This window comes from Myotis myotis, unplaced genomic scaffold, assembly GCF_014108235.1.
Source record: "Myotis myotis isolate mMyoMyo1 unplaced genomic scaffold, mMyoMyo1.p scaffold_m19_p_7, whole genome shotgun sequence".
NCBI classification, from domain to species: domain Eukaryota; kingdom Metazoa; phylum Chordata; class Mammalia; order Chiroptera; family Vespertilionidae; genus Myotis; species Myotis myotis.
In genome coordinates, this window is record NW_023416379.1 from 93,588,071 (window position 1) to 93,610,297 (window position 22,227).

At 61.4% G+C, this 22,227-nt stretch overlaps 1 protein-coding gene across 5 annotated transcripts; it reads left to right on the top strand.

The window, feature by feature from the left end:
- The first annotated feature begins 2,815 nt into the window (after nucleotides 1-2,815).
- Nucleotides 2,816-20,092, top strand: SPDEF (SAM pointed domain containing ETS transcription factor). 5 transcript variants are annotated; one of them, XM_036317969.1, is made up of 6 exons: nucleotides 2,816-3,221; nucleotides 12,897-13,361; nucleotides 15,380-15,577; nucleotides 17,094-17,141; nucleotides 17,259-17,405; nucleotides 17,617-18,095. In XM_036317969.1, exons 2-6 carry the CDS (start codon nucleotides 12,926-12,928, stop codon nucleotides 17,652-17,654), a joined length of 867 nt encoding a protein of 288 aa, XP_036173862.1. In that variant the 5' UTR covers nucleotides 2,816-3,221; nucleotides 12,897-12,925; the 3' UTR covers nucleotides 17,655-18,095. The 5 variants fall into 5 exon arrangements, with proteins under 5 accessions (XP_036173862.1, XP_036173858.1, XP_036173861.1 ...); XM_036317965.1 differs by lacking the exon at nucleotides 17,617-18,095 and adding an exon at nucleotides 19,489-20,092 and having other exon boundaries at nucleotides 2,817-3,221; XM_036317968.1 differs by lacking the exons at nucleotides 2,816-3,221; nucleotides 17,617-18,095 and adding exons at nucleotides 3,272-3,434; nucleotides 19,489-20,092.
- The last annotated feature ends 2,135 nt before the right edge of the window (nucleotides 20,093-22,227 follow it).

The following is a 22,227-nucleotide window of genomic DNA, read 5'->3' on the forward strand; positions in this document are numbered from 1 at the left end:
TGTTGTTTTGTTTTTTTAAATATATTTATTGATTTTTTTACAGAGAGGAAGGGAGAGGGATAGAGAGTTAGAAACATCGATGAGAGAGAAACATCGATCAGCTGCCTCCTGCACACCCCCCAATGGGGATGTGCTCGAAACCAAGGTACATGCCCTTGACCGGAATCGAACCCGGGACCCTTGTGACCACAGGCCAACGCTCTATCCACTGAGCCAAACCAGTCAGGGCAGCATTGGTCTCTTCTATTATCCGACTGGAAAACTAGACACTCCACCCGGCCAAGGGGGACGAGGGGACCTAATCCTCCTGGTCTCTGCCTCCAGCCCCGCCCTGGCCCTTCCTGGCGTTCTTCCTCTTAGCTCAGCCAAGCAGCCACCCGGGTGGGGAGCGCAGGGAGAACCCCCTGTGCTTTGGGGAGTCCAGACGGGGATGGAGCAGGGATGACAGGTCAAGGGGGACACGACACAGCTCTCCTCTCGCTTGGGGCGAGACATTTTAAACATTCAGGCCTCCATGTCTTCACCTGAAAAATGGGCATAATAATATCTGCCTGGAGGGGTTGCTATGGGGACTAGGATGATGCATGTCAAACACATGGCATGTGGCTGGGGGTGAGCAAGGCCCTGCTGGCACAGGGCTTCTGGGTTCACGGAGCCCTTTCACCCACAGTATCTCACTCCTCACAACAGCTCTGAGCGTCCCCGGGGAGTGTTCCACAGGCGTCGATACTTGGCCCTTCCAGGCAGCAAGATGAAGGAAGGATAACGAAAAAGGCTCAAGTGGACATGCCGGTTTACTTTTTTTACTTTTAAGAAAGATTCCCAGAGCCCTAGTCAATGTAGCTCAGTGGATTAGAGCATCGGCCTGCAGACAACAGGGTCCCGGTTTCGATTCCCGACAAGGGCATGTACCTCAGTTGCAGGCTCCTCCCCAGCCCAGCCCTGGTCAGGGCTCATGCAGGAGGCAACCACCCGATGTGTCTCTCTCACATCAATGTTTCTGTCTTTCCCTCTCTCTTCCACTCTCTCTAAAAATCAATGGAAAAATATCCTCAGATGAGGATTAAAAAAAATAACCAAAAACCTAAAAAAGAAAGATTCTTAGAAATTGACACATGATACTTTTACTTGATTACAGTCACAGCTAGCTGCAAGGGAGTCTGGGATAGTCTTAATTCCCAGCTGGAAATGAGGGGCTTGTTACAGAGGAAAGATAAGAATGTACATTAGGCCCGAAACCGGTTTGGCTCAGTGGATAGAGCGTCGGCCTGTGGACTGAAAGGTCCCAGGTTCAATTCCGGTCAAGGGCATGTACCTTGGTTGTGGGCACATCCCCAGTGGGGGGTGTGCAGGAGGCAGCTGATCGATGTTTCTAACTCTCTATCCCTCTCCTCTCCTCTCTGTAAAAAATCAATAAAATATATTAAAAAAAAAAAAGTACATTAGGGAAACTATCTCTGACACATGATCCATTCAATAAACATTTTTTGGGAAGTCCTTGTCCTTACCCAGGTTAGAGTATTTGGATTAATGTCATAGCATCTCCTGAGCACTGAACGGTGCCTGGCACATAGTCAGTGTCTACTGAGCACCGCATCAGAGAGCAGTGTAAGCCCACGCTTCTGTGGGAGTGCAGAGGAGGGCTGCCTGCCCCTCAGGGAGCCCTGGAGGAGGTCCTGCCTGGGAAAGGGGGTCTTTCTTTCTACTGACCCTGGGAGCTGGGGTGGGCACTGTAGCCATTTTAGAATTTGCATCACCTCCTCCATCCCATCCTACCCAACCTTCTCCGGAACGACTCTGCTACCTCATCCTCACCAAGGTGCTGGTGACGATAGCAGCCAGGCACGGCCTCTCCAGGGTGAAAAGTGAAGCCACAGGCCAGGGAACTATCGCATCAGTTAGGGTGAGGGCTGGTTCTGAAGGCCTTGGAATCTTCCGGAAGCCCTGAGTGCCACATGTGGGCAGTCACACAACTCCTTCTGAAACTAGAAAACAGCAACAAAATGCCCTCATCTGACAGAATGGGGGTAGCCGGTGCTCCGTGGCCTTCCAAAGTGTTCCAGAGAGAGAGGAGCCACGCCCTGCCCTCCGGAGACATCCGCAGCCCTCCTGGCAGGAAGAGGAGGAAGCTGGGAGCTCGACTGGGTGGCCCTCCTTGGACTCGTGGAGGGGCCTGGGCGGTGGGTGCTGGACGTGGGTGTGCACGCAGCCTCCCTCCTTGCCTCCACCCTTCAGGGCTGTGGGAGAGCAAGCTGCTGCTGGCCGAGCTCCGCACCGGGCTTGGGAAAGCTAGCTACCAGCCCTTTCTGGTACCACTGTGTGCCGGGCCTGTGCCCAGGGGCACAGGGAGCACCGTTCCCCTGCAGGGCGGGTGGCCCATGAGCCTCAGGTCTCTTTCCTCAGGGTTCTCTGAAACTCCCTCCATCCCTGGCCTGGGGAGCCAGGCACTTCCTCCAGGAAGCCCTCCCTGACTTCCCTGGCCTCAGGGTTCCCACAGCCTTCCATTGAGGCTCTGAATTTCCACTGCTGCTTGCTTGTCTGTCCCTCACCTCGGCTGGTCCCTTTTAGTGCTCCCTCTGATATACATCCTGTGCCTCGCACACAGTGTGAGTTCAGGAGCTATGCATCAACTAATGAACAAATGTGAGTGTGTGAATGAATGAATGAGTGAGTTCCCTGGCTGCCAGGGTATAGATTCCCCCGGTGAGGAGAGGAAGGCCTGCAAGGGTTAACCGGGAGCCCGCCTGTGGTCTGAGGTAAGCAGGGAGTGTATTTGTTCAGGTAAATAAGGAAGGATTACTTATAATGGGAAATCAGGCCCGGCCAACTCTTCATCCCACGGCAGCCTGACTTCCTCCCAGCACATTCCTGCACTCCAGCTGCGTCCACACTGCCCCGGAGACCCAGGCCAGTGCCCAGAGCCCGCGGAGGCCCCCAGTAAGCCCTCCGGCTGGGTCCTGCCACAGTGCCGGCAGGTGGCCTTGGGCTGGGCGCTGGGGCTCTCTACAGGGCACACAGCCCTGAGACCTCAGAGGGCTACCCTTTGAGGGTGGCCAGGCCGCCAGCGGCCCTCACCTCTGTCCCCAGCCTTGCTGGCCCCTGGTCCCACTGGCTCCCCAGATGCCCGGCTGAGACTCAGCAGTGGCCCAAGCTGCCCCGCCTCCTCCTGGCCCCGGAGGTTGCCACTGCAGCAGGCGACTTGGGCGCCAAGCAGCTAACGGGTAAGTGCAGGGGAGGTACCGAGTGCCCTGCACGGGCTTTCTCCTGCCAGCGGCGGGGACGGGGTGACTGAGAGGACTTGGAGGTGCACTTTGCAAGCTCAGAAGGGACCTCCCAGGCACCAGTGACCCTGCGACCTGGTCCTTCACCCTCAGAAGCCCCTGCCTCTCTGCATGCTGCCCAGTCTGCCTCCCTGGGCCGACCCCAGTGCCGCGGTGAGTCCCTTGGCCCGGCGAGGCCTGGGGGCCGTGTCTGTGATGGCCCCTCCGGGCTCAGCACTGAGCCCACCTGCTGGCCTGCGGGTGGCTGCTCTGTAGATGCAGAGACTCGGCTGGGACCTGGCCGTTGTGTTTGGCCGGTGGATCACAGCGGCCTTCCTGCTGCTGCCAGGGCTGCTGGCCACAGAGCTCTCCCGGGGCCGGCACACGTGGGTGGGGGCTTCCTGGAGTCTGGAGGCTCAGGGGCAGGGTCCAGGTTGGAGCAGTGGGGACAAGCCCAGAGCCAGGGGCCCAGCAGGGCAGTGGTGGGCATGGGAACCAGGTGGTTGGGGAGCTGCCGAGCAAACCAGCTGGCTGCCTGGGCACCCGGAGGAGCAGAGGCCCCTGGTCCGGGCTGGGCACACTCGGAGAGAAACGGGTCCACGAAGAGGCTCATTTCTAAGATCTGCAGGTTCCTTCTGTGGGAAGAGGGGGAAGTAGGTGGCGGAGGTGACAGGTGGAAAGCTGAAGGGTCTGGAGGTCTGAGGACTCCCCTGAGGTCAGAAAAGGTGTGTGCATGGGTGCGTATATATGTGAGTGTGTATACGTGCATGTGTGTGCATACGCATGTGTATATGTGCGTACATGTGAGCACGTGTATGCGTGTTGAGTGTGTGCCTTACACACACGCACGTGCATATTGCGTGTGAGTGTACGCACATGTGTGTGCTTGTGTGTGCATGTATATTGTGTATGTGAATGTGCATATGTGTGTGCTTGTGTGTGCAGGTGTCTGTGCATGAATGTGTGCCCATCTGTGCATGTTAGGGAGTGGGCAGTCCCACCAAGCTAGCCCTGGATTTCTCACCGCACCCTGCCAGCTGGGCACATCCAGGCCATAAGCCTCAAGTGTCTGTCCCTCTATGGAGGTCATGGCCTTTCTTTTCCTCCTTAGCCAGGGCTAGGACTTGGCCTCATTTCCTGCCCCCACCTTCCCAATAAACAGCTTCACAGCACCCCCAATAAAGCAGCATCTCCCCAGCACCAGCTGCTCAGCTGAGTAACAAAGCAAACAGGCGCTGGGCTGCCCAGCTCTGAGGTGGCAGGCAGGGATGGGCAGGAGGCGACCCACAGATAGGGAGACCCAGACCATGGCCAAGGCCAGTGAGGACCGTCCTGCCTGCCCCCTGGCCCCCTGGAGGAGGAGCGAGAGCCAGTGACGCCAAACTTAGAGTCTCACCACCCCAAATTCACAGAGCTTTGGGGAGAGGATACATCCTCAGGGCTCCCCGGGGGGTTGGGGTGTGGAGGAGGTGAGCACTCACAGGACAGGGGACCGCCCTCCCCTCTGAGAGCCCAACAGTGAATGGACAAGTGGCCCCTCTGCTCCAGGCAGAGGCGGGGCCAGAGCTGAAAACTCAGTCCCCACCAGACCTGCTCACGGTGTCAGCAATCCTAACACACTTCGGCCGGTCCCATGGACCCCTGAGCAGATGAGCTGCTCTGTCAACCAGGCCTGAGGGAGTGGAGCACCCAGGAGGTGCTCAATCAAGGCTCAGAGATGGCGACCAGGCAGCAGGGAGAAGAGCCTGGGAGAGCCCACTGTTTCCCACCGAGGTCGTTGCAGATAAACAGTTAATAACTGAAGCAATGAGAGCACAGGTTGGTGCTAAAGGGCGTGGTGCAGCGTGAGTGTGACCTGGGAGGTCAGTGCAGGCTGACCTGGGGACAGAGACTCTCCGGGGAGGGCGAGAAGGAACGGGAGGCCCACGGTGTGTGACTTGGGGAAGTCACTTTTCCTCCTGCACTCGCCTATGTCAGGAGGTTAGGCAGGTGGCTTCATCGGTTCAGGGGGGCTTCACGGAGGAGACAACCTGGAGCCGGGTTTTGAGGGCTGTGTAGGAGTTGGTGGAGCAGGCTGGCTGGCCGGATCTGCCAACTTTGCAAACGCGTGTGCCTCCCAGCCTGTGGCCCAGGCTCTGGCCCCTCCTAGAGGTCAGGGAGGGGTGGTTGAAGCTCACAGCTGTCCTAGACCGGGCTGGAGAGCAAGACGACCTCAGGGCAGGGCTCAGGCCTCCCTCACCACCACCCTCAACTCTCCCCCAGACTCCACCCTCAGCCCTGCCCCTCCACCGTCACCACCTGCTTCTTCCTTTGTTCTCTTCATTCTGTACCCCATTACCTTTCCCTTCCCTCTCTCTCTTTTTCTAAAATTGATTTTAGAGAGAGGATAAGAGAGAGAGAACCATTGATGTGAGAGAGAAACTCCATCGGTTGCCTCCCATACACGACCCAACCGGAGATCAAACCCGAAACCTAGGCAGGTGCCCTGACTGGGAATCAAACCTGCAACCTTTTGGTATATGGGACAACGCTCCAACCAACTGAGCCACCCGGCCAGGGCACCTTTCTCTTCCCTCTTCTCCAGCCTCATTCTCTCACCTGCTCCCAGGTGCCACCTTCATGTATGCTCGCCCACCATAATTCACAAGGAATTTCCATCCACCCGCTCCCTCAATCTTCACCACCCCTTTAAGACATGCTCCTGATGGCCCATTTTACAGACGGGACAACTGAGTCTCAGAGGAAGCCAAGTCACTTCCCTAGTCCCAGAGCTAGGAAGCTGGGGCTCAAACCTGGTCCGGGGCCCTCCCCCACCCCATCCCATTCCACGCCCCACCCTGCGCCCCCAGCCGAGCAAGTGGCCTGTCAGGTGGAACAACTCTTCCCAAAGCAAACTTTGCACAAGCGAGTTGCCCTGGGCTCTTGCTGACATTTAATGCCTGGCTCCTTCCCTGCCTCGTTTGCATGTTCCCAGCTCAGGACGTGCCCTGCCGGGTTCTCCTCTCTCCCCTCCGCGGAGGGGAGGGTGCGCGTCCTTCTCCCTCGCCCATTCCTCCCAGGTGGGGCCTAGTGTGACCCTGCTGGTGGCCGGGAGGACCAGCGCCCACCAGGACCGGAGAAAGGGCACCACCAGAATGCAGGAGCCCCCTCCTTCTCCCTCCAGCTCTGGGATTGAGGCGAGAGATCTGGGGGTGGCTGCCTAATCACCCCTTAATAGCCCCCCCCCCCCATTTAAACCTTTTTTTTAAAAGCGATTTCTGTTCTTAGTCTCTCAGGACAGTCCATTCTGGACTGTTACCACCTTCTGAATATTGGAGTGCCTTCACTTCACCTAAACGCCCTTTCCAAGCCCTAGGTGTTGGGCTCAGGGCACTTCCCCCCTCAGCCCGCTCAGGATCCCAGAGCTGGTGGAGCCGTCTCCTTCCAGCCTGTGGGCCTGCAGGAGCCACGGAGGGTGAGCACCAGGTGCGAGGGGCCAGTGTGGGCACCCTCTCGGGAGACAAGCATTGGCTCACATCACTGCTCTGCCTTGTCATGCCAACCCCAGGACGCAGTGTCTGGGGACCCCTTTTCCCCCGGGGCCGAGGGTCAATGAAAGCGCCACAGGCAGAGGCAGGTGAAATCGTGTGTCCTCACGCAGGGGCCACTGCCCAGGGGCCGGAGAGTGGGGGCCCGACGCTCAAACCCACAAAGCCTTGTCGGGTAGCGAGTGTTGGGGGGCGGGAGGGTAGACAAGGTGCCGGAGGAGTGCAGGGGCGCAGGGGCTGCGGAAGGGGGTTGTGGAGGCAGCCTCTGGGTGGTGACCAAAGAGGGGACGTGCTGCGGGCCAGGCATGGCGGCCAGGGAGGGCCAGGAGCTCGCCAGGCCTGAAACGCGGAAGGTGTTCACACACGGTGTGCGCTCAAGCAGAGCCGAGTGAGGACGTGATTTGCGGTTTCTGGAAACTGAATGTCTGGCAGGATTTGTACTTGACATGCGGGAAGTCGGGTACTGGCCTGGCCTCAGCCTCTTGCTCTCCTTGTCTGGGCTGGGCGTCTGTGCCCACCGAGGCGCTGGGAAGGGGATGCCCTGGGCAGGGGGCGGCCCGAGGGCGATGCCCACACGACGAGAGGTGAGGGCCGCTGGGCGGGTGCCCTGCCAGCCCAGAAGGGTGGGCCACGTCTTCCAGAGGCTCTGGACCCCAACTCCAGGGAACAGGTGCAGGGGACCCAGCCCCCCAAACAGAGGGTGGGACTCGGTCCCCAAGACCAGCACAGGGTTTGGGACCTGCCTGGAGCAGTCACACGGGACTGAGGCTGGGAGAGCCCAGTGGAGAGAGAACCCTTCACCTCGACCCGGAGGGGCTGGACGCGAGTCAGTGCGGTGGCAGGAGCCAGAGGGGGACAGAGCTGATGGAATTGTGCCTGCAGCTCCTGGCTGCCGTGGGATCCGCGGGAACAATGGTAGAGACCAGGTTTCCTTGATATTTCCTGACCCTGTTGTTTCCTGTGCCCTGTCCCCCACCTCCCCACCACTCTCTGGCCCCCACATGGCCTCATCCCATCCCCGTCTGCCACACACCCCAGCTCCCGGGCCCCTGCTGGCTCCTCAAGTTGAACCTTCCGGAGAGCAGGGCTCCTGAGCAAGGAGGCCAGTGGCTGGACGAGTCAGGAGCCGAGGAGGTGGGGATAGCCACTGGGTCTAACCTAAGCTGAGCCCAAGACGGGCGAGTCCCCCCAGGAGCCCCCTCCCTCCTCTCGCCTCGGAGACCCCGTGGCAGCAGGTGCTTAGGGATGGCCGCAGCAGGGAGCTTGGGAGAGGGCTGCCTGCAGGTGGCCGCCCCGGGGCCCTGCCTGGGTACAAGGGTGGCCGTCCACTGGAGAGAGGCCAGCACTCTGGGCCGTGGAAGGCGGTCAGTGAGGAGGGGCTGGGGGCTTTTCTTGAGCCCAGCTAGTCTGAAGAGCAGTGTCAAAGGGCCAGGGAGCTGTGGCTCCATGGGGGCCAGAGCCGTCCAAGGAGAAGTGGGGGCCGGGGAGGAGCGGCAGGGTGAGCAGGGGTGTCTGGAGGGGCAGTCTAGGGCAGAGGCTGGGACCTCCTGTGGCCGGGCTTCTCTCCAAGGTGCTGACCGTGCATGGCTCCTGGCCAGGCCCAGTCACCCCGCGGCCCCCTGACTCTGACCCATTAAAGGAGGCCCTTGGGGTGCAGAGGGAGGGCTGACAGCCAGGGCCGGGGACCCCAGCAGGTAAGCCGGTTGAAGGTCTGCTCCAGTGGAAGCGAGGCCGACTCGGAGCTGAGTGGGGCTCCGTCACCTGGCCCCACCCTCTGCCCCTCAGTGCCCTCCTCACTGGGGTCTGCAGCCAGGGTCCTGGGCTCTGGGCAGACTGGGGTTGGGTCTCAGCGTTGAGGTGGGGACTCCGGCACATTAACCCCTCACAATCCTCCTGGGTAAAGATCATGGAGCCCAGGACAGCCCAGGCCTTAGTGCAGACCCCCTGGTAACACTACTTCCCTGAGGCTGCTTTTAGAGAAATCAGGGGAGGGGGTGGGAGTGAGAACCTGGCCACATTCCTGGCCCCAGGGGTGAGAGCAGGCCCAGGATGGCAGGACAGCTGCTGTAAATCTGTGACTTTGGGTTCCTGGCCTTATCCCCTCGATCTGTCTTGATCTGTCTTCCTGGGGGAGCAGGAGGTGCTGAGAGAAGGGGCGGTAGGTGGCTAATCCCTTTGGCCACTGCCCCAGGGCCTGTCCCTGTCCCTGGGCCTTGGCCTCCACCAGCTGTTACCAAAGTTTCTTTGTCTGGAGTCGGAGCCAAAGCCTCTGGGGCAGGTGGAGCCAAGACACCCTGATCCTTAATCCAGAACAGATCCGCACGAGGTTAGGAAACTGGCAGCATCGCTCAGGAGACGGGCAGCCCTGGGCCCAGCCAGCAGAGGCTGTTGGGAGGGAGGTCTGCCGTCCAGGCACCTGGACCTGCCAAACACCGGGCTTCTCCCAGGACCGAGGTCTGGGGAGCGGTGGCCTGAGGCTCAGCAGGCCTCTAGTCTGGTCCTAGCTCTGCCGTGTGGCTATGGGCACATCCCTGCCACTCACCGAGCTTCATTTTTCTCAGTAACGTGTGTTCTCATGGGCGACAGTCCCCTGTGAATGTAATTAGAGCTGAATTGCATGGCACAGATGGGGAGCGCTGGGAAGTCAGACCAGGGAGCTGTTCGGGAGGGCTTCCTGGGGGAGGAGGGCTTTGGGCTGAGCTGTGATGAGAAGGAAGGGCAGCTTGGGCAGGGGGACAACAACAAAAGAGGGAAGAGCCAGGTCTTGCCCACAGCACAGGGGCGCCTGGATGTGTCCATTGACCCCTGGTCTGAGCCAGACCCGGCACAACCAGCAAATGAACCCCTTCCCCACGCCGGCTTTGTGTCCCTTCTATAACACAGTCACATGATCACCTGGGCTGGGGAGCAGGTGGGCTCAGAGGTGGGCGCCAGCCAGCGGGGTCAGGCAGGACAGGCGGTGGGAGCCATGGGAGGCTCTTGAGGCAGGGGTGCCCGATGGAAGGGGGATGGAGAGGAAGGAGCTGGACCGTGGGTGGAATGAGAACTCAGGAGGTGGGAATGGACTCTGGAGGATCACGCTGCCCAACCCAGAGGCGGGCAGAGGGAACCGGCCACAGCAGAACCTCGGAGGGACCGTGTGCGGCGAGCAGAGCCCCCACGGCCAGCGGGCACCTCGGGCAGCTGCGTGACCTCCCTGAGCCTCCCTGTCAGCGTCTAGAAAATGGGGCGCTCCCGTCGACGTCACCCAGGCTGTGGGCAGGAAAGGGGGCATAGAGGTGCTCACCGCAGTTCTCTCTTCCCACCGAGTCCGCCCCGGTGCCCGGGGGAGAGGCCAGAATTGCAGGCTGGGCACACCCGCTCCTGGCTCCCTGACCAGTAAGGCAGGGTGCCCCCAGCCCTGGGCCCCTGGTTTCACCTACGAGTGAGCGGCCTTTCTTCCTGCTGCACAGCTAGTCACGCACACACCTGTGCCTCGTGCGTGTGTCTCTTGCTTTCAAGGTTTCTCAGTAGCGAGTATGTTCTCCAGGGACCGAGCTCCGGCTGCAAGCAGGCTCCTGGGCTCAGGGGCAAGACGATGGGGAGCTGGTCTGGGGTGCGGGGGAGGCAGGAACTCAGGACCCTGGGCCAGGAGTGGAGACCCGGGTGCACGTCACTTGGCTGTCTGGACTCCCGCATCCACCAATAGGACCGAGGAGGCCCTGCTGCCTCGCTCCCCGCAGCGGGACGGGGACGATGCGAGAGCCACACAGCTCCCTTGACAAACGTGTCGGGAACGTGTCATCACATCCCCGCCTGGCAAACACCGCCACCTGCCCTGCCCATTCATCCTCACTGACCCCTCGTGCCACTGGCCCCAAAGCACAGCAGCGGCCTCCCACCCTACCTGTGGCCGCGGCCAAACAAACACGGGGCCACGAGGGAGGCAAGGGCTCCTGTTTCTTGGAAAAGCTTCCGCTCCTGGCACGTGGCCCGGGTGTTGGCAGAAACTGTCCTCACGTGGCAGGCAGGGGTGATGGGGAGGGAGGCAGGCAGGGCGTCCTGGGGACGTGGACGGGGCGGGAGGCAGGCAGGGGTGATGGGGACGTGGATGGGGCGGGAGGCAGGCAGGGCGTCCTGGGGACGTGGACGGGGCGGGAGGCAGGCAGGGGTGATGGGGACGTGGACGGGGCGGGAGGCAGGCTGGAGTGTCGGGCAGGTGGGGAGCTGAGGGGGCCCTCCAGGGGCGGGGTCGCCTAGGGGCAGGGCGTGGGTGCAGGCCGGGGTGGGGACCCGGGGAAGAGCGGGCTGTGGGTGCTGCCTGGGCAAATAATGTGAGCCCACGGCACACAAGCATGTTTGCACAGAAGGACTTGGACGATCCAGGCCTGCCCTCTGTCCCCCACAGCCCCAACCCCGCCCCCCCAACCCCGCCCCTGACCTTTCCTTCCTTGTCACTTAGAGGAGCCCTTGAAAGGGAGCGTCGAAGTTCAAGGGAACGCCCTGTCTCCTGCTGGCATTCTCTCCGCCACGGTCGATGGCAGGGCTGCCAAGGAAGCTGGGAAGGCTGGGCCCGCACAGGACGGACGGAGAGCCGCTGCCCCTGGGCGGCGTTCACCCGGCCATGCTCCCCCGAGGAAAGGGCGCGGGTGTGGAGCGGGCTGGCTGCGGCCCTAGAGAAGCCGGGGTAGTTCCCAAATGGGGTTCCTTTTCTTCCCACCAGCGGAGCAGGTCAGTCCCGCGGGGCCTGGAGATGGGCCAGGGAGTCCCCGCGGCAGCGGGGCACATCAATTCCACCGGTAGGGCAGCCACCAGCCCCCTTATGGCCAGATGCCCTTGGGCAGCGCGTCTCCCACGTGAACTGCGTCAGGATCACCCAGGGCCGTGGCCGGCACTGCTCCCCCTACCCTGGTTCCGGCCTGAGGACTCGCCTTCCCAGCCAGTTCTCAGCCGCCGACCCGGGCCTCTCCTTTCGGGGGGCAGTGCCCGGAGGGCCTGGATCCTGGCAGGTCCCACGCTCCTTCCTCCCGGGGCGGCACCCCGTACCTGCGGAGCGTGTGTTGGTTGGTGATCTTCCACCGCTGCTTGTTGTCTCCTCTTATTATTTTAATCCTCAGTCTTGGGCCAGCACATCACGGAAATACCCCAGAAACCCCAGTTTGGTGTCTGCCCCGGTCTCCAGTGCCCTGGTCACCCAAACCGCACACTCCAGTCGGGGGCTCAGAGGACAGGGCCGGGCACCGCAGAGCCAGGTGACTGATGGGGGTGGAGCTCTAGCCGCTGCCCCTGGGGGGCCTGCTCACCAGCCCCGCTGCCCCGGGAAAGTGGGCCTGCAGGTCAGCATGTGGGCACCACCTCCGGGCCCTGGAGTGGGGAGGGGCCTGGGGCAGCACCTTTCAGGGGAGGACCGGGGGAGGGGGGGGGTGCCAGCCCTGAGCAGGGGCCAGGCACACCTGTGTGGTACTCACTGACCACCTCATCAGCCTCACGCTGGGAATTTTTTCACACGCACCCCGCAGATGGCCTGTGGGAAGGGGAGGGGGCTGCCCACCACACCCCTCCTCGCTCCTCTCTTCCTGCACCTGGTGGATGAAGATGGTGGTGGGGAAAAAAAAGATGATGGTGGCCCTCCCCCTTCCCAACTTCCTTCAAGAGCAGAGCAAAAGAAAACAAGCTTTGCTAGAGCAGGAAAGATCTAGGCCAGCTCTTACAGTGGTCTGGGAGCTGGGTGTGGGCCGGAGGGGAAACAGGGGGCTAGACATTAAAGGCTCCTTGTCTAGGTCTCAGTTTGCTCATCTGGCAAATGGGACTATCGTGGCTTCCGCTGTGAGGCCTGAAGGAGGTCAAGAAGCAGAAGGCAGTTTTAAGCGACCCACACGCGCAAAGACTTGTGCTGCCCGCAGCCTGGCTTCTTGGGAGTGAGGGGGCTGCCGCGTCCTATCCTGCCCCAACTCGCCCCCCCCCCCCCGTCCCACTGTCTTTCCAGCCCCGTCCTAGCTGCCCAGTGACCCAGAAGCCAACTCCCTCAGGCCCAGCCACTGCCCACGGGGCCCCTCATCCCTGTAACCAGCTTAGCGGCCCCATGGGGGTGGGGAGCAGCCAGACCTGACTCCCTCTCTTATTTCTGTAGACGCAGCCGCTGGCCCGAGCAGCAGCAGCATGGGCAGCGCCAGCCCCAGCCTGAGCAGCCTGCCCCCCAGCCGCCTCCTTCTGCCCCCCAACACTGTGCTGCGGACAGGCCCCGAGAAGGTGACAGCCAGGGTGGCGGGGTCCGACAGACGGGACTGGAGCCCCAGCCCGCCAGCCACGCCCGAGCAGGGCCTGCCCACCTTCTACCTTTCCTGCTTGGACATGCTGTACCCCGACAACAGCAGCTGGGCCGCCAAGGGCCCCGGGGCCAGCAGTCGGGACGAGCCGCCTGAGGAGCCCGAGCAGTGCCCCGTCATCGACAGCCAAGCGCCCGGGGGCAGCCTGGACTTGGCGCCGGGAGGGCTGAGCCTGGAGGAGCACTCGCTGGAGCAGGTGCAGTCCATGGTGGTGGGCGAGGTGCTCAAGGACATCGAGACGGCCTGCAAGCTGCTCAACATCACGGCAGGTGAGCCTCCGCCCGCCCAGCTGCGCAAGGTGGGGGCAGCCGGCGGAGGTCACGGGGGCGGGGGGCACCCTGGCTGGGCCTCAGGCAGCCCTAGGAAGCACCGTGTGGTGCTTCTCCACACCGGCAGCCCGGCACACACAGCTGTGAGCCTGTGAGGGGAGGCTGGGGTGGTTGGGCCCCGTGCCAGCTGCACCAGCCCGGAGTCCGCCCCGGTAGGTGCCGGATGAAGTGAATTTGAGCTCTACCCCATCTGGCCCACCACTTCCTCTCGGACTCATCTCCGCTCTCTCCTCAGCCACACCTGCCTCCTTGCTGTTCCCACAATACTCACCTCAGGACCTTTGCACCTGCTGGTAGTCCCTCAGCCTTGAACACGCTGCCCCCAAATATCTACTTGGCTCATCCCTCACCTCCTTCTGTCTTAACTCAAAGGGCCCCAACCTAACGAGGCCATTCCTGACCCTTCTGCTGCTCACATCCCTACCTCCATCCCTCCGTCTGCTTTTTTTCTCTCACGGCACATAACATCTTCTATGCTGCCTGTCTTATTTCTTTCTCTTGTTCACTATCTTTCTCCCCCACTGGCATGTACACACCCAGGGGACATGATTTCGTTTGGTGTGTTCACTGCCACGTCCAGGTCCTAGGATGGGCACCTTGTACGTAATAGATGCTCAGGAAACAACTTAATAGGCCCTGCTCTCGCACCGGGGAACTGAGTGGTGAGCACAACACAAACGCTTCTTCCTTTATGAAGCTGACATTATAGTGAGGGAAACGTCGTAGATAAATACGTGAGTGTCCCTGGTCCCGTGGTGGTGAGGGCTCTGATGAGGAGGGAACATCAGGAGGCCTGGCATGAGGGGGTCTGCCAGGGCCTGGAAGGTGAGGCCTTGGTGCTGACGCTGTGGGTGAGGGGCTGCGGCTCTCCAGCCCTGTCCCTCCCGCATCCCTGCAGCTCTGGCAGGCCTGCCCATCTCCTTGGTCGTGGGCCCTGGCATATGAGCATCCCACTTGGTGCTGCTTTCCCACAAGGGCCGCCAGGCATCCCTCAGGCCAGCCCCTCCTCCTAGCAGTCCTCTGGGCCATGCCCCGACCCCCAGCTGGTACCCCCTTAAGGCAGCGCCTGCCAATGCCTGGCTCTCCATTTGCCCAACGCCCAGGCCAGCCCCCCAGGGAGGTCTCCCACGGGGCCTTCGCCCCACTCTGGGCTGCGGAGGGAGGGGCCTGCCCTAGAACAATGGGGACAGGAACAAATTGCTTTGACCCGCGAGAGGAAAATGGGCTTATCAAGTGGGGGCGGCCCAGCCTCCTGTCACCCAGCTGGGGCACCAGCTGAGGCCACAGTGTTCACTTGGAACCCCACTGTGACCATGCTCACCGGCCTGGCCTCCGCCCATGTGCCCTGCCAGGCTCACCCCACAGCAGCCATGACGCCCTCCCGCCGCTGAGCCCTGTAGCTGCCCTTGGCCACCCTGTCACTTGCCACTCATTCATTCATTCATTCATTCATTCATTCATTCATTCATTCAATGCATGTGCACTGAGCAGCTACTACGCACCCAGCCGCTTGTTAGGTGTTGGAAAAGGAGATGGAGCTCCCTATGCCTCAGCTTCCTCATCTGTAAAATATGGTAGGGGTTGGAGGTTGGGGTTATAAGATTAATTTCTGGTGGATTTTTCTCTGGTTCCTTGAGGGGCTTGGGGAAGGCAAAAGGCAGCTGGGGAAGGAGTGCACATGTTCCAGGGCTGTAGCTCCCCAAAAGGCCCTTTGGAGGGGCTGGGTGTCTGGGGGAACCCAAGGTCTGGATGAAGTGGGAGGTACAGAGGTCCCTCTCTCTCACCCCACTCTCTTCCTGGTGACCCCCTCAGCAGGGCCCCTCAAGAGGGCCTGGCCTGTCCTGGCCCCCACCCCGGAGTCCATGGTCCTGGGCCACAAGCCCCCCGTTCCCCAGGCGAGCACAGGGGGCCACATTCCGGTAGTGCCCTCAGCGGCTGAGGGAGTGTCTCTTTCCCAGACCCAGTGGACTGGAGTCCAGGCAATGTGCAGAAGTGGCTGCTGTGGACGGAGCACCAGTACCGGCTGCCCCCCGTGGGCAAGGCCTTCCAGGAGCTGGGGGGCAAGGAGCTGTGTGCCATGTCGGAGGAGCAGTTCCGCCAGCGCTCGCCCCTGGGCGGGGAGGTGCTGCATGCCCACCTGGACATCTGGAAATCAGGTGGGACATGGTGTGGGCAGAGGCAGCCCCTCCGGGCTCCAAGCCAGGGACCCCGACGGGGACTCTCCGGCCAGGGTGCCCGCTGGGAGGCTGCTCTCGCTGGGCTCTGCTCTGAATCCGGCCCCAAGTGCCGCTGCCTCCTCAGAGCCCCACTCCTGCCGGCCCTGGCCGAGCCCAGAGACTTGGACAGAGCACGCGGGAAGTTAGAGGTAGAAGTTAGACCGAGAGGACGTGAGACATCATAGCCGAAGGACGGTGGGTGCTATGATGTCCCTTAAAAAAAAAGTGTTTTTACTGATTTCAGAGAGGAAGGGAGAGGGAAAGAGGGAGACAGAAACATCACTGATGAGAGAGAATGACTGACCGGCTGCCTCCTGCACGCCCTGCACTGGGACTGAGCCCACAGCCGGAGCATGTGCCCTGATTGGGAATCGAACCGTGACCTCCCGGTGCATAGGTCGATGCTCAACTACTGAGCCCTGCCGGCCGGGCCTTCCTTGCCCTTTTAAAATTTTATTCGTTTGTTTGTTGCTGTTTTCCATTGAAGAAGTAATGAGGGAATAGTTGTATACACTTTTTGAAAGACCGTAGGAATAGTATACCGTAAAAGGTAATTCTCCCTCCCACTCCTGAGCCCGGCTTCCCGATCCCCCTCCCTGGAGGCACCCACTGCTCCCAGTTTCTTGGGTATCTGGGCAGGGAAAGTCTATGCAGATACAAGCCAATACGTATGCGTGGTTTTACCCTTTTAAACATGAGCAGTCTCAGCGTGTACACTGTTCTGTACCTGACAGTGTACCTGCAGCTTGTTCCCATCGGGATGCATTCGGCTGCCCTATTCTTTCTCAAGGCTGCATGCCAACCCCATGTCCTCTCACGGGGCACCCACAGTGTGCCCTGCACAGAGCCCACCGCGTGGGAGGCAGTGCTTGCTCCAAAGGTCAAGGCCCAGATGAATAAGGGGAAGGACCTACTCATATAACTGGCAGAGCCCAGTGTCCTGCCCACCCCGGCTGCTTGCCAGTGACTGCCAAGGGCAGTGGTCAGTGTCAGGCTGCGTGCCAGTGGTGATGTGGGTGGAAACTGGCTGCTCTCACTCTCCCACTGCCTGGTCTGAGGTGGGGGGACGGGTGCGGGAAGTGGGGGGCAGAGAGGAGGAGGGTGGAAGTGCCGGGGGACCTGGCAGCTGGAAGGTAGGGGTGCTGATTATGCCGGACACTGAGCAAGGCGCTGTGCAGACTTCATCACCTACGATCCTTGCGAGATCTGGGAGGGGGAGTCCCGACCCCATTTCACGGATGAGCCAGGATGCACTGCCGCTCTCCTGCCCCTGGGCCTCTTTAGGCCCCTCCCAGCTCCGAAACCCCAACTCCCTTCCCCGAAGCAGCTCCAGACTGCAGGAGGGAGGGGACCACCGGGACACCAGGGCCTCTGGGCCCACAGTTCCACCAAATGCCCCCCCCCCCCCGCCCCCGAGGCCTCTCCTGGGTCCCAGCCTCCTCTCCTTGTCCTGCAGCGGCCTGGATGAAAGAGAGGACCTCCGCCGGGGCTGTCCACTTCTGTGGTGAGCAGGGCCGGGCAGGGATGGCCGGGCTCTGTGCTCCAAGGTTGAGGGGGGGGCGCCAGGGAAGCAGGGGTGGCCGCAGGTCCCCACTCACCACCACCCTCCCTGGCCGCCCAGCCTCGACCAGCGAGGAGAGCTGGACGGACGGCGAAGTGGACTCGTCCTGCTCGGGGCAGCCCATCCACCTGTGGCAGTTCCTCAAGGAGCTGCTGCTGAAGCCCCACAGCTACGGCCGCTTCATCCGGTGGCTCAACAAGGAGAAGGGTGAGCGGGGCTGGCGCAGCGAGGGCGCCGAGGGCGCTGAGGGGGGCGGGGGGCGGCCTGGGCCCCCGGCCTGGGCCCCGGGAGGAGTGGGACTGGGTAGAGGGGTGCAGCTGCCTCCCCCCCTTGCCCTGAATGCCAGACAGCCGCTGTCACTGGACCTGCTCAGGGTCGGAGTCAGTGTGCGCCCATGTCTGTGTGTGTCGCCCTCCAGGCTCGTCTTGTTCAGGGTCCCCAGCGCCTGAGTCATAGCGGGCGCTTGAAATTCTGCTGAGAACGGGACACAGTCTGTGCCCTCAAAACATCACAGCTTCACAGGGAGACTGAGGGTGCCAGTGAGCAGCACTGTGTGAGCCACGGGTGTAAGACCAGGTTCCGAGCGGCCACATTAAAACACACCCTAAGCAGGTGAAATCCATTTTAATGCGACTTTTATTGACCTCAATGTCATACATTATAATTTCAACACGTAAGCAATATAAAATGTATTAACGGGACATTTTACTCAGACTTTAAGATCGGTGTGTGTTTTACACCGACGGCCCCCAGCTCGGACTTGCCGCATTTCAAGTGCTCAAGAGTGACCTGTGGCTGGAGGCTACCATGCTGGGCAGCGCAGGCTACATGGTGTGCATGTGTGTGTGCGTGCGTGCGTGTGCACGTATGTGTGTTTGCGTGTGCATGTCTGTGTATGTGTGTTTGCGTGTGCATAAATGTGTGTTTGTGTGTGCGTACGCGTGTGTTTGTGTGTGCATGTGTATGCGTGCGTGCGTATGCGTGCATGTGTATGTGTGTGTGCGTATGTGTTTTGTGTGTGTGTGTGCGTGCGTGTGTGTGTGTGTGTTGGCAAAGGCTCAGAGCCAAGAAACCTGGGTTCGGGGCCCCAGTTTGTCAGTAGCGGTGGGTGCCTGACCTTGGCCTTCAGGTTCACTCACCCAGCACACCTTCGCTGAGCGCCTCCTCTGGTTCCACACTTGCTCAGTGGACATTACAAAGAATGACTGTCCTGAGGGTTCAGGAAGGACTCAGCTGCACCCCGTCCTCGAGGGACCTACAGTCTTGTATGGGAACCAGCAGTGAAATGAGCTGGTGTGCAGGGCATGTCAGGCTGCAGCAGAACCGTGGGGGCAGCTGTGCCCAGGTCCAGGAGGACTTCATGGAGGAGGTGACTCGGGCTGAGTGTGGAGGAGGAGAAGGGGCTAGAAGGGGTGGAAGAGAAGTTCCTGCACAGGCGTGATGCTGCTACGGGTATATTTAAGACAGAGTGTGGTAGCTGCTCTGCTGGTCCCTCGTGCCTCTGGGGAGCTGGTCCCACTAGAGTTTGAAGGAAGGGAGATCAGGGATGGGGTGAGCTGGGAGAGCTGCCTGAGGCGGGTGTGCTGACCTGGGCCTGCCGGGAGGGTTAAGAATGAGAACGGGGAGTATTAACAATGCAATTGTTCTGCCTGAGGGAACGTCCTTCAGACCCCACTGTAAGCTCTTCTGTCACCACCAGCCCCTCTCACGCAGGAGAAAGGGCTCAGACAGCATCTGGTAGACAAGGGCAGGGCCAGGACTCAACCCAGGGCGGCCCAGCTCCACGCCCACTCTTTGCACCACCTCCCCTGGGTTAAGTCTGCCAGCGGGGCTGTGTGGGCTGGTGTCTGAGGACGGCAAAGCGGTCACTCAGGCCAGGGACCTGCAGGTGGCGGGGGTGGCATGGCGGGACGATGGGGTGGGGTGACCTGCCAGTGAACTGTGGGCACCGTCACAGCTGCGCTGGGCTTCTGTGTAAGGTGTGCACACCCCACAGTAGGAGCAGAGGCTGGCAAGGGCAGGTCTTCAGGTCCCAAATAACCCACTAGGGTACCCAGGCTCACCCTGCCCCCGGGAGGCCCATGACCCCAGAGCATTATTTACCACATACTGAGCCCTGTACACGCTCCTTGTACACATTTCTTTAACCCCCAGCACACCCGGGAGTAGGTATTGTGGCCCGCTGACCGTGGCTTTCTGAGAAACTGACTGCAGTTCTTGGTCTCTCTCCCTCCGGCTGGGCTGTTCTCCGCCTGCACCGCTGGCTGTCTCTGGGCCTCCTGCCCCCCAGGCATCTTCAAAATCGAGGACTCCGCCCAGGTGGCCAGGCTGTGGGGCATCCGGAAGAACCGCCCCGCCATGAACTATGACAAGCTGAGCCGCTCCATCCGCCAGTATTACAAGAAGGGCATCATCCGGAAGCCAGACATCTCCCAGCGCCTCGTCTACCAGTTTGTGCACCCCATCTGAGGGCGGGCCAGGCCTCCCTCTGGCTGCCCCTGGCCCAGCAGACCCTGCGCTGGGGAGGGGGAGTCTGCTGGCATTCCGAGTCTGAGGTCAGGGAGGGCAGGGCCCACCGCTCCCAGAGTGCAAGTGAGCTCTCTGCCCCGCACCGTCCCCCGGGGGTGCTTCCTCCTCAGGCCCCCCTGTTCCTGTGCCCAGCCACTCAGCCACTACAGGACGGGGGGCACCCGGCTGCCCCCAGTGTTCACAGCCCCCAGGGAAGGCACGCCCTGCCTCGATCCCAGCATTCCCAGACCAGACCTGACAGACTGGCAATGACTGTCCAAGGCCACCCACAGTCCAGTGCTCTGCCACCCAGGCCTGGCATGGTGCTGGGAGGGGGGAGCCAGAGGTGCCCCTGGGAGTGGGTAATAAAGATACCAGGAAACTGACATGGCCCCAGTGTCTGTGCAGTGAGTGAGTGGCACAGCCATCGATACTCAAGGGGGTTCTGGTCGCAGGGGCCGGGGGCTGTCAAGGGAGGCTTCCTGGGGGAGGTGGCTTTGAGCTGAGCCTAAAAGGAGGGGGATCACTGGCTGGCAGAAGCTGTGGGAGAGTGGCAGGGGTTCCTGCAGGCCAGGAAGAGGCTGGAATGGCCCTTGTCTGTCCCAGCCCTGGCCTGGGCTGAAAGGAGGGGCCACACTTGGGGCTGAGAGAAGGCAGGGTCCTTGGCCACCTCTTGCTCTGTGTAGATCAGGGCTTGCTGCCTGAGGTGGGCCAGGGTCTGTCCCTCCTGCCAGGGGGCCCAGAGCCCTTATCTTTGCTTGGCCAACTGGAGGGGCTCTGGCTGGGGGCAGTGGGGGGGGCGGACCGAGGGGGGCGCGTCAGTCCCCCTTGTGGGATGCTGGATCTGCAGCGCAGGGTGGGAGAGAGGTAGGCTTGATGGAGGTCCTCTCTCCTGAAGAGCGAGGCCGCAGACCTGCCGTGCCCTCTTGGAAGCGGTGAGCCCTGTGAGTGGGGTGTAGAGGTGGGAGGGTGTGATGGGGAAAGGGTGTGAGTGTGAGTGTGAGTGTGTGTGTGTGTGTGTGTGAACCCACTGCCCACTCCGCTGGGCAAAGCAGCTCGCGCGGCTTCCTCCTGCTTCTCTTGCATTTGTTCACCGAACTCAGGAGTCCTGAGGGCTGACTATGTACTTCCATTGCTTTTTTTTTTTTTGTCATTAAACTTCCCCCCAAATTAGGGGTTAACTCCCCATTTTTCAGATGATGAAACCGAGGCTCAGAGCCGTTGCCTTGCTCACACACAGCCAATCAGCAGCCGCAGAACCAGGCACTGTACCCACCAGGACGGGGCTCTCTGTGCCTCAGGACTGACTGGTCAGCACCCGAGGCCCCGAAATACAGCTTCTGAGGGCCGGCTTCAGGGAGCCAGCGGGAGCCGGCCAGCGCTGCCCGGGGCACCGAGGGTTAAATGCTGCCCTGCACTGCCGCCTTCTGCCCTCAGCAACTTTATTGTCTTCAGAAGAAAGTTTACCCCCCACCCCACCCCCACCCCCACCCGGCAGTGAGCAAACAGCTTCTTGGCCTCTGTCAGCTGGGACTGGACCTGGAGGAGGGGGCCCCGCTGCCTGCCCAGCCCCTGGGAGGACGCAGGCTGGGACCCTGGCCGGAGCCCCGCTTGGCTCTGCTGAACTGGCTTTGTCTTCATCCCACCCATCTGCCCCATCTTTGTCCGGGAGCCACCTACTTCCACAGCCCAGCTGGGCCCGGGGCTGGAGAGGCTGGGAGCTCGGGCAGGGGCTGGGAGAGGGGGTGAGCGGCTGGCATGGGAGCGGGAGCTCCATGAGGGGAGCTGTGGGGATCTGCCACAGGCACGGGTCATCCCCCCTGCGGCACACACCCGTCCATGACACCTCCTGTGCTGGCAGCAAACTTCGGGTTCCTCTCCTCTGCCCACCTGCCCACCAGAACCCCGTCCCGCCTAGGTGTTCCCTGACCCTGCCCCTGGCCCCGCATCCAGGGCTCCCACCACTGCATGGAACCGCCTGTGCAAATGAGACAAGAAAACCATTTGTCTTCATGTGACGAGTCCGCCATTTGGCTGAAACCAGGCCCTGGTCACTGGAGGTGGGTTTGGGGGAGAGGCTACGTGGTGGAGAACAGATCCAACCCCCATCTTGACCCTTTCTCCCTGCGCTGAGCCCACCCTGAGGCTTGGGGAAAGCGGGCTGTGTGTGTGTGTGGGGGGGGGGGGCCTGTAGTACATTTGCCTTGAATAATGGGGTTTGTGTCAGCGCCCTGACAGGCTGCTGGGACAGAGGAGCCTCAGGAGACACCCAACCAGACCGGGGGTGGGGGGTGAGGGGGTAGAGCGGAGACCTGGTGCAGGGGGGGGGGGGGGGAGGGGGTGAGGGAGTGGGGACACACGGCGAGCTGGTAGTAGAGCTGGGACCCCTGCCCTGCTCCAGAGGAGACCCGTTAGGGGGTGGAGGCTGGAGCAGCCGCCGAGGCCGGGCCTGGGCCTGGCAGAACCGCGCTTAGAGCTCAGAGCTCCAGTCGTGCCCACTCCCCTGAGAAATCCTCCAGGA

What these genes read in the sequence shown, in the direction of transcription:
- SPDEF (XM_036317965.1), top strand. Translation starts at nt 12,926, where the DNA reads ATGGGCAGCGCCAGCCCCAGCCTGAGCAGCCTGCCCCCCAGCCGCCTC. An exon ending in CCTGGACATCTGGAAATCAG is followed by an intron (nt 15,578 to 17,093) that starts GTGGGACATGGT and finishes CTTGTCCTGCAG; the next exon opens with CGGCCTGGATGAAAGAGAGG. An exon ending in GTGGCTCAACAAGGAGAAGG is followed by an intron (nt 17,406 to 19,488) that starts GTGAGCGGGGCT and finishes CCTGCCCCCCAG; the next exon opens with GCATCTTCAAAATCGAGGAC.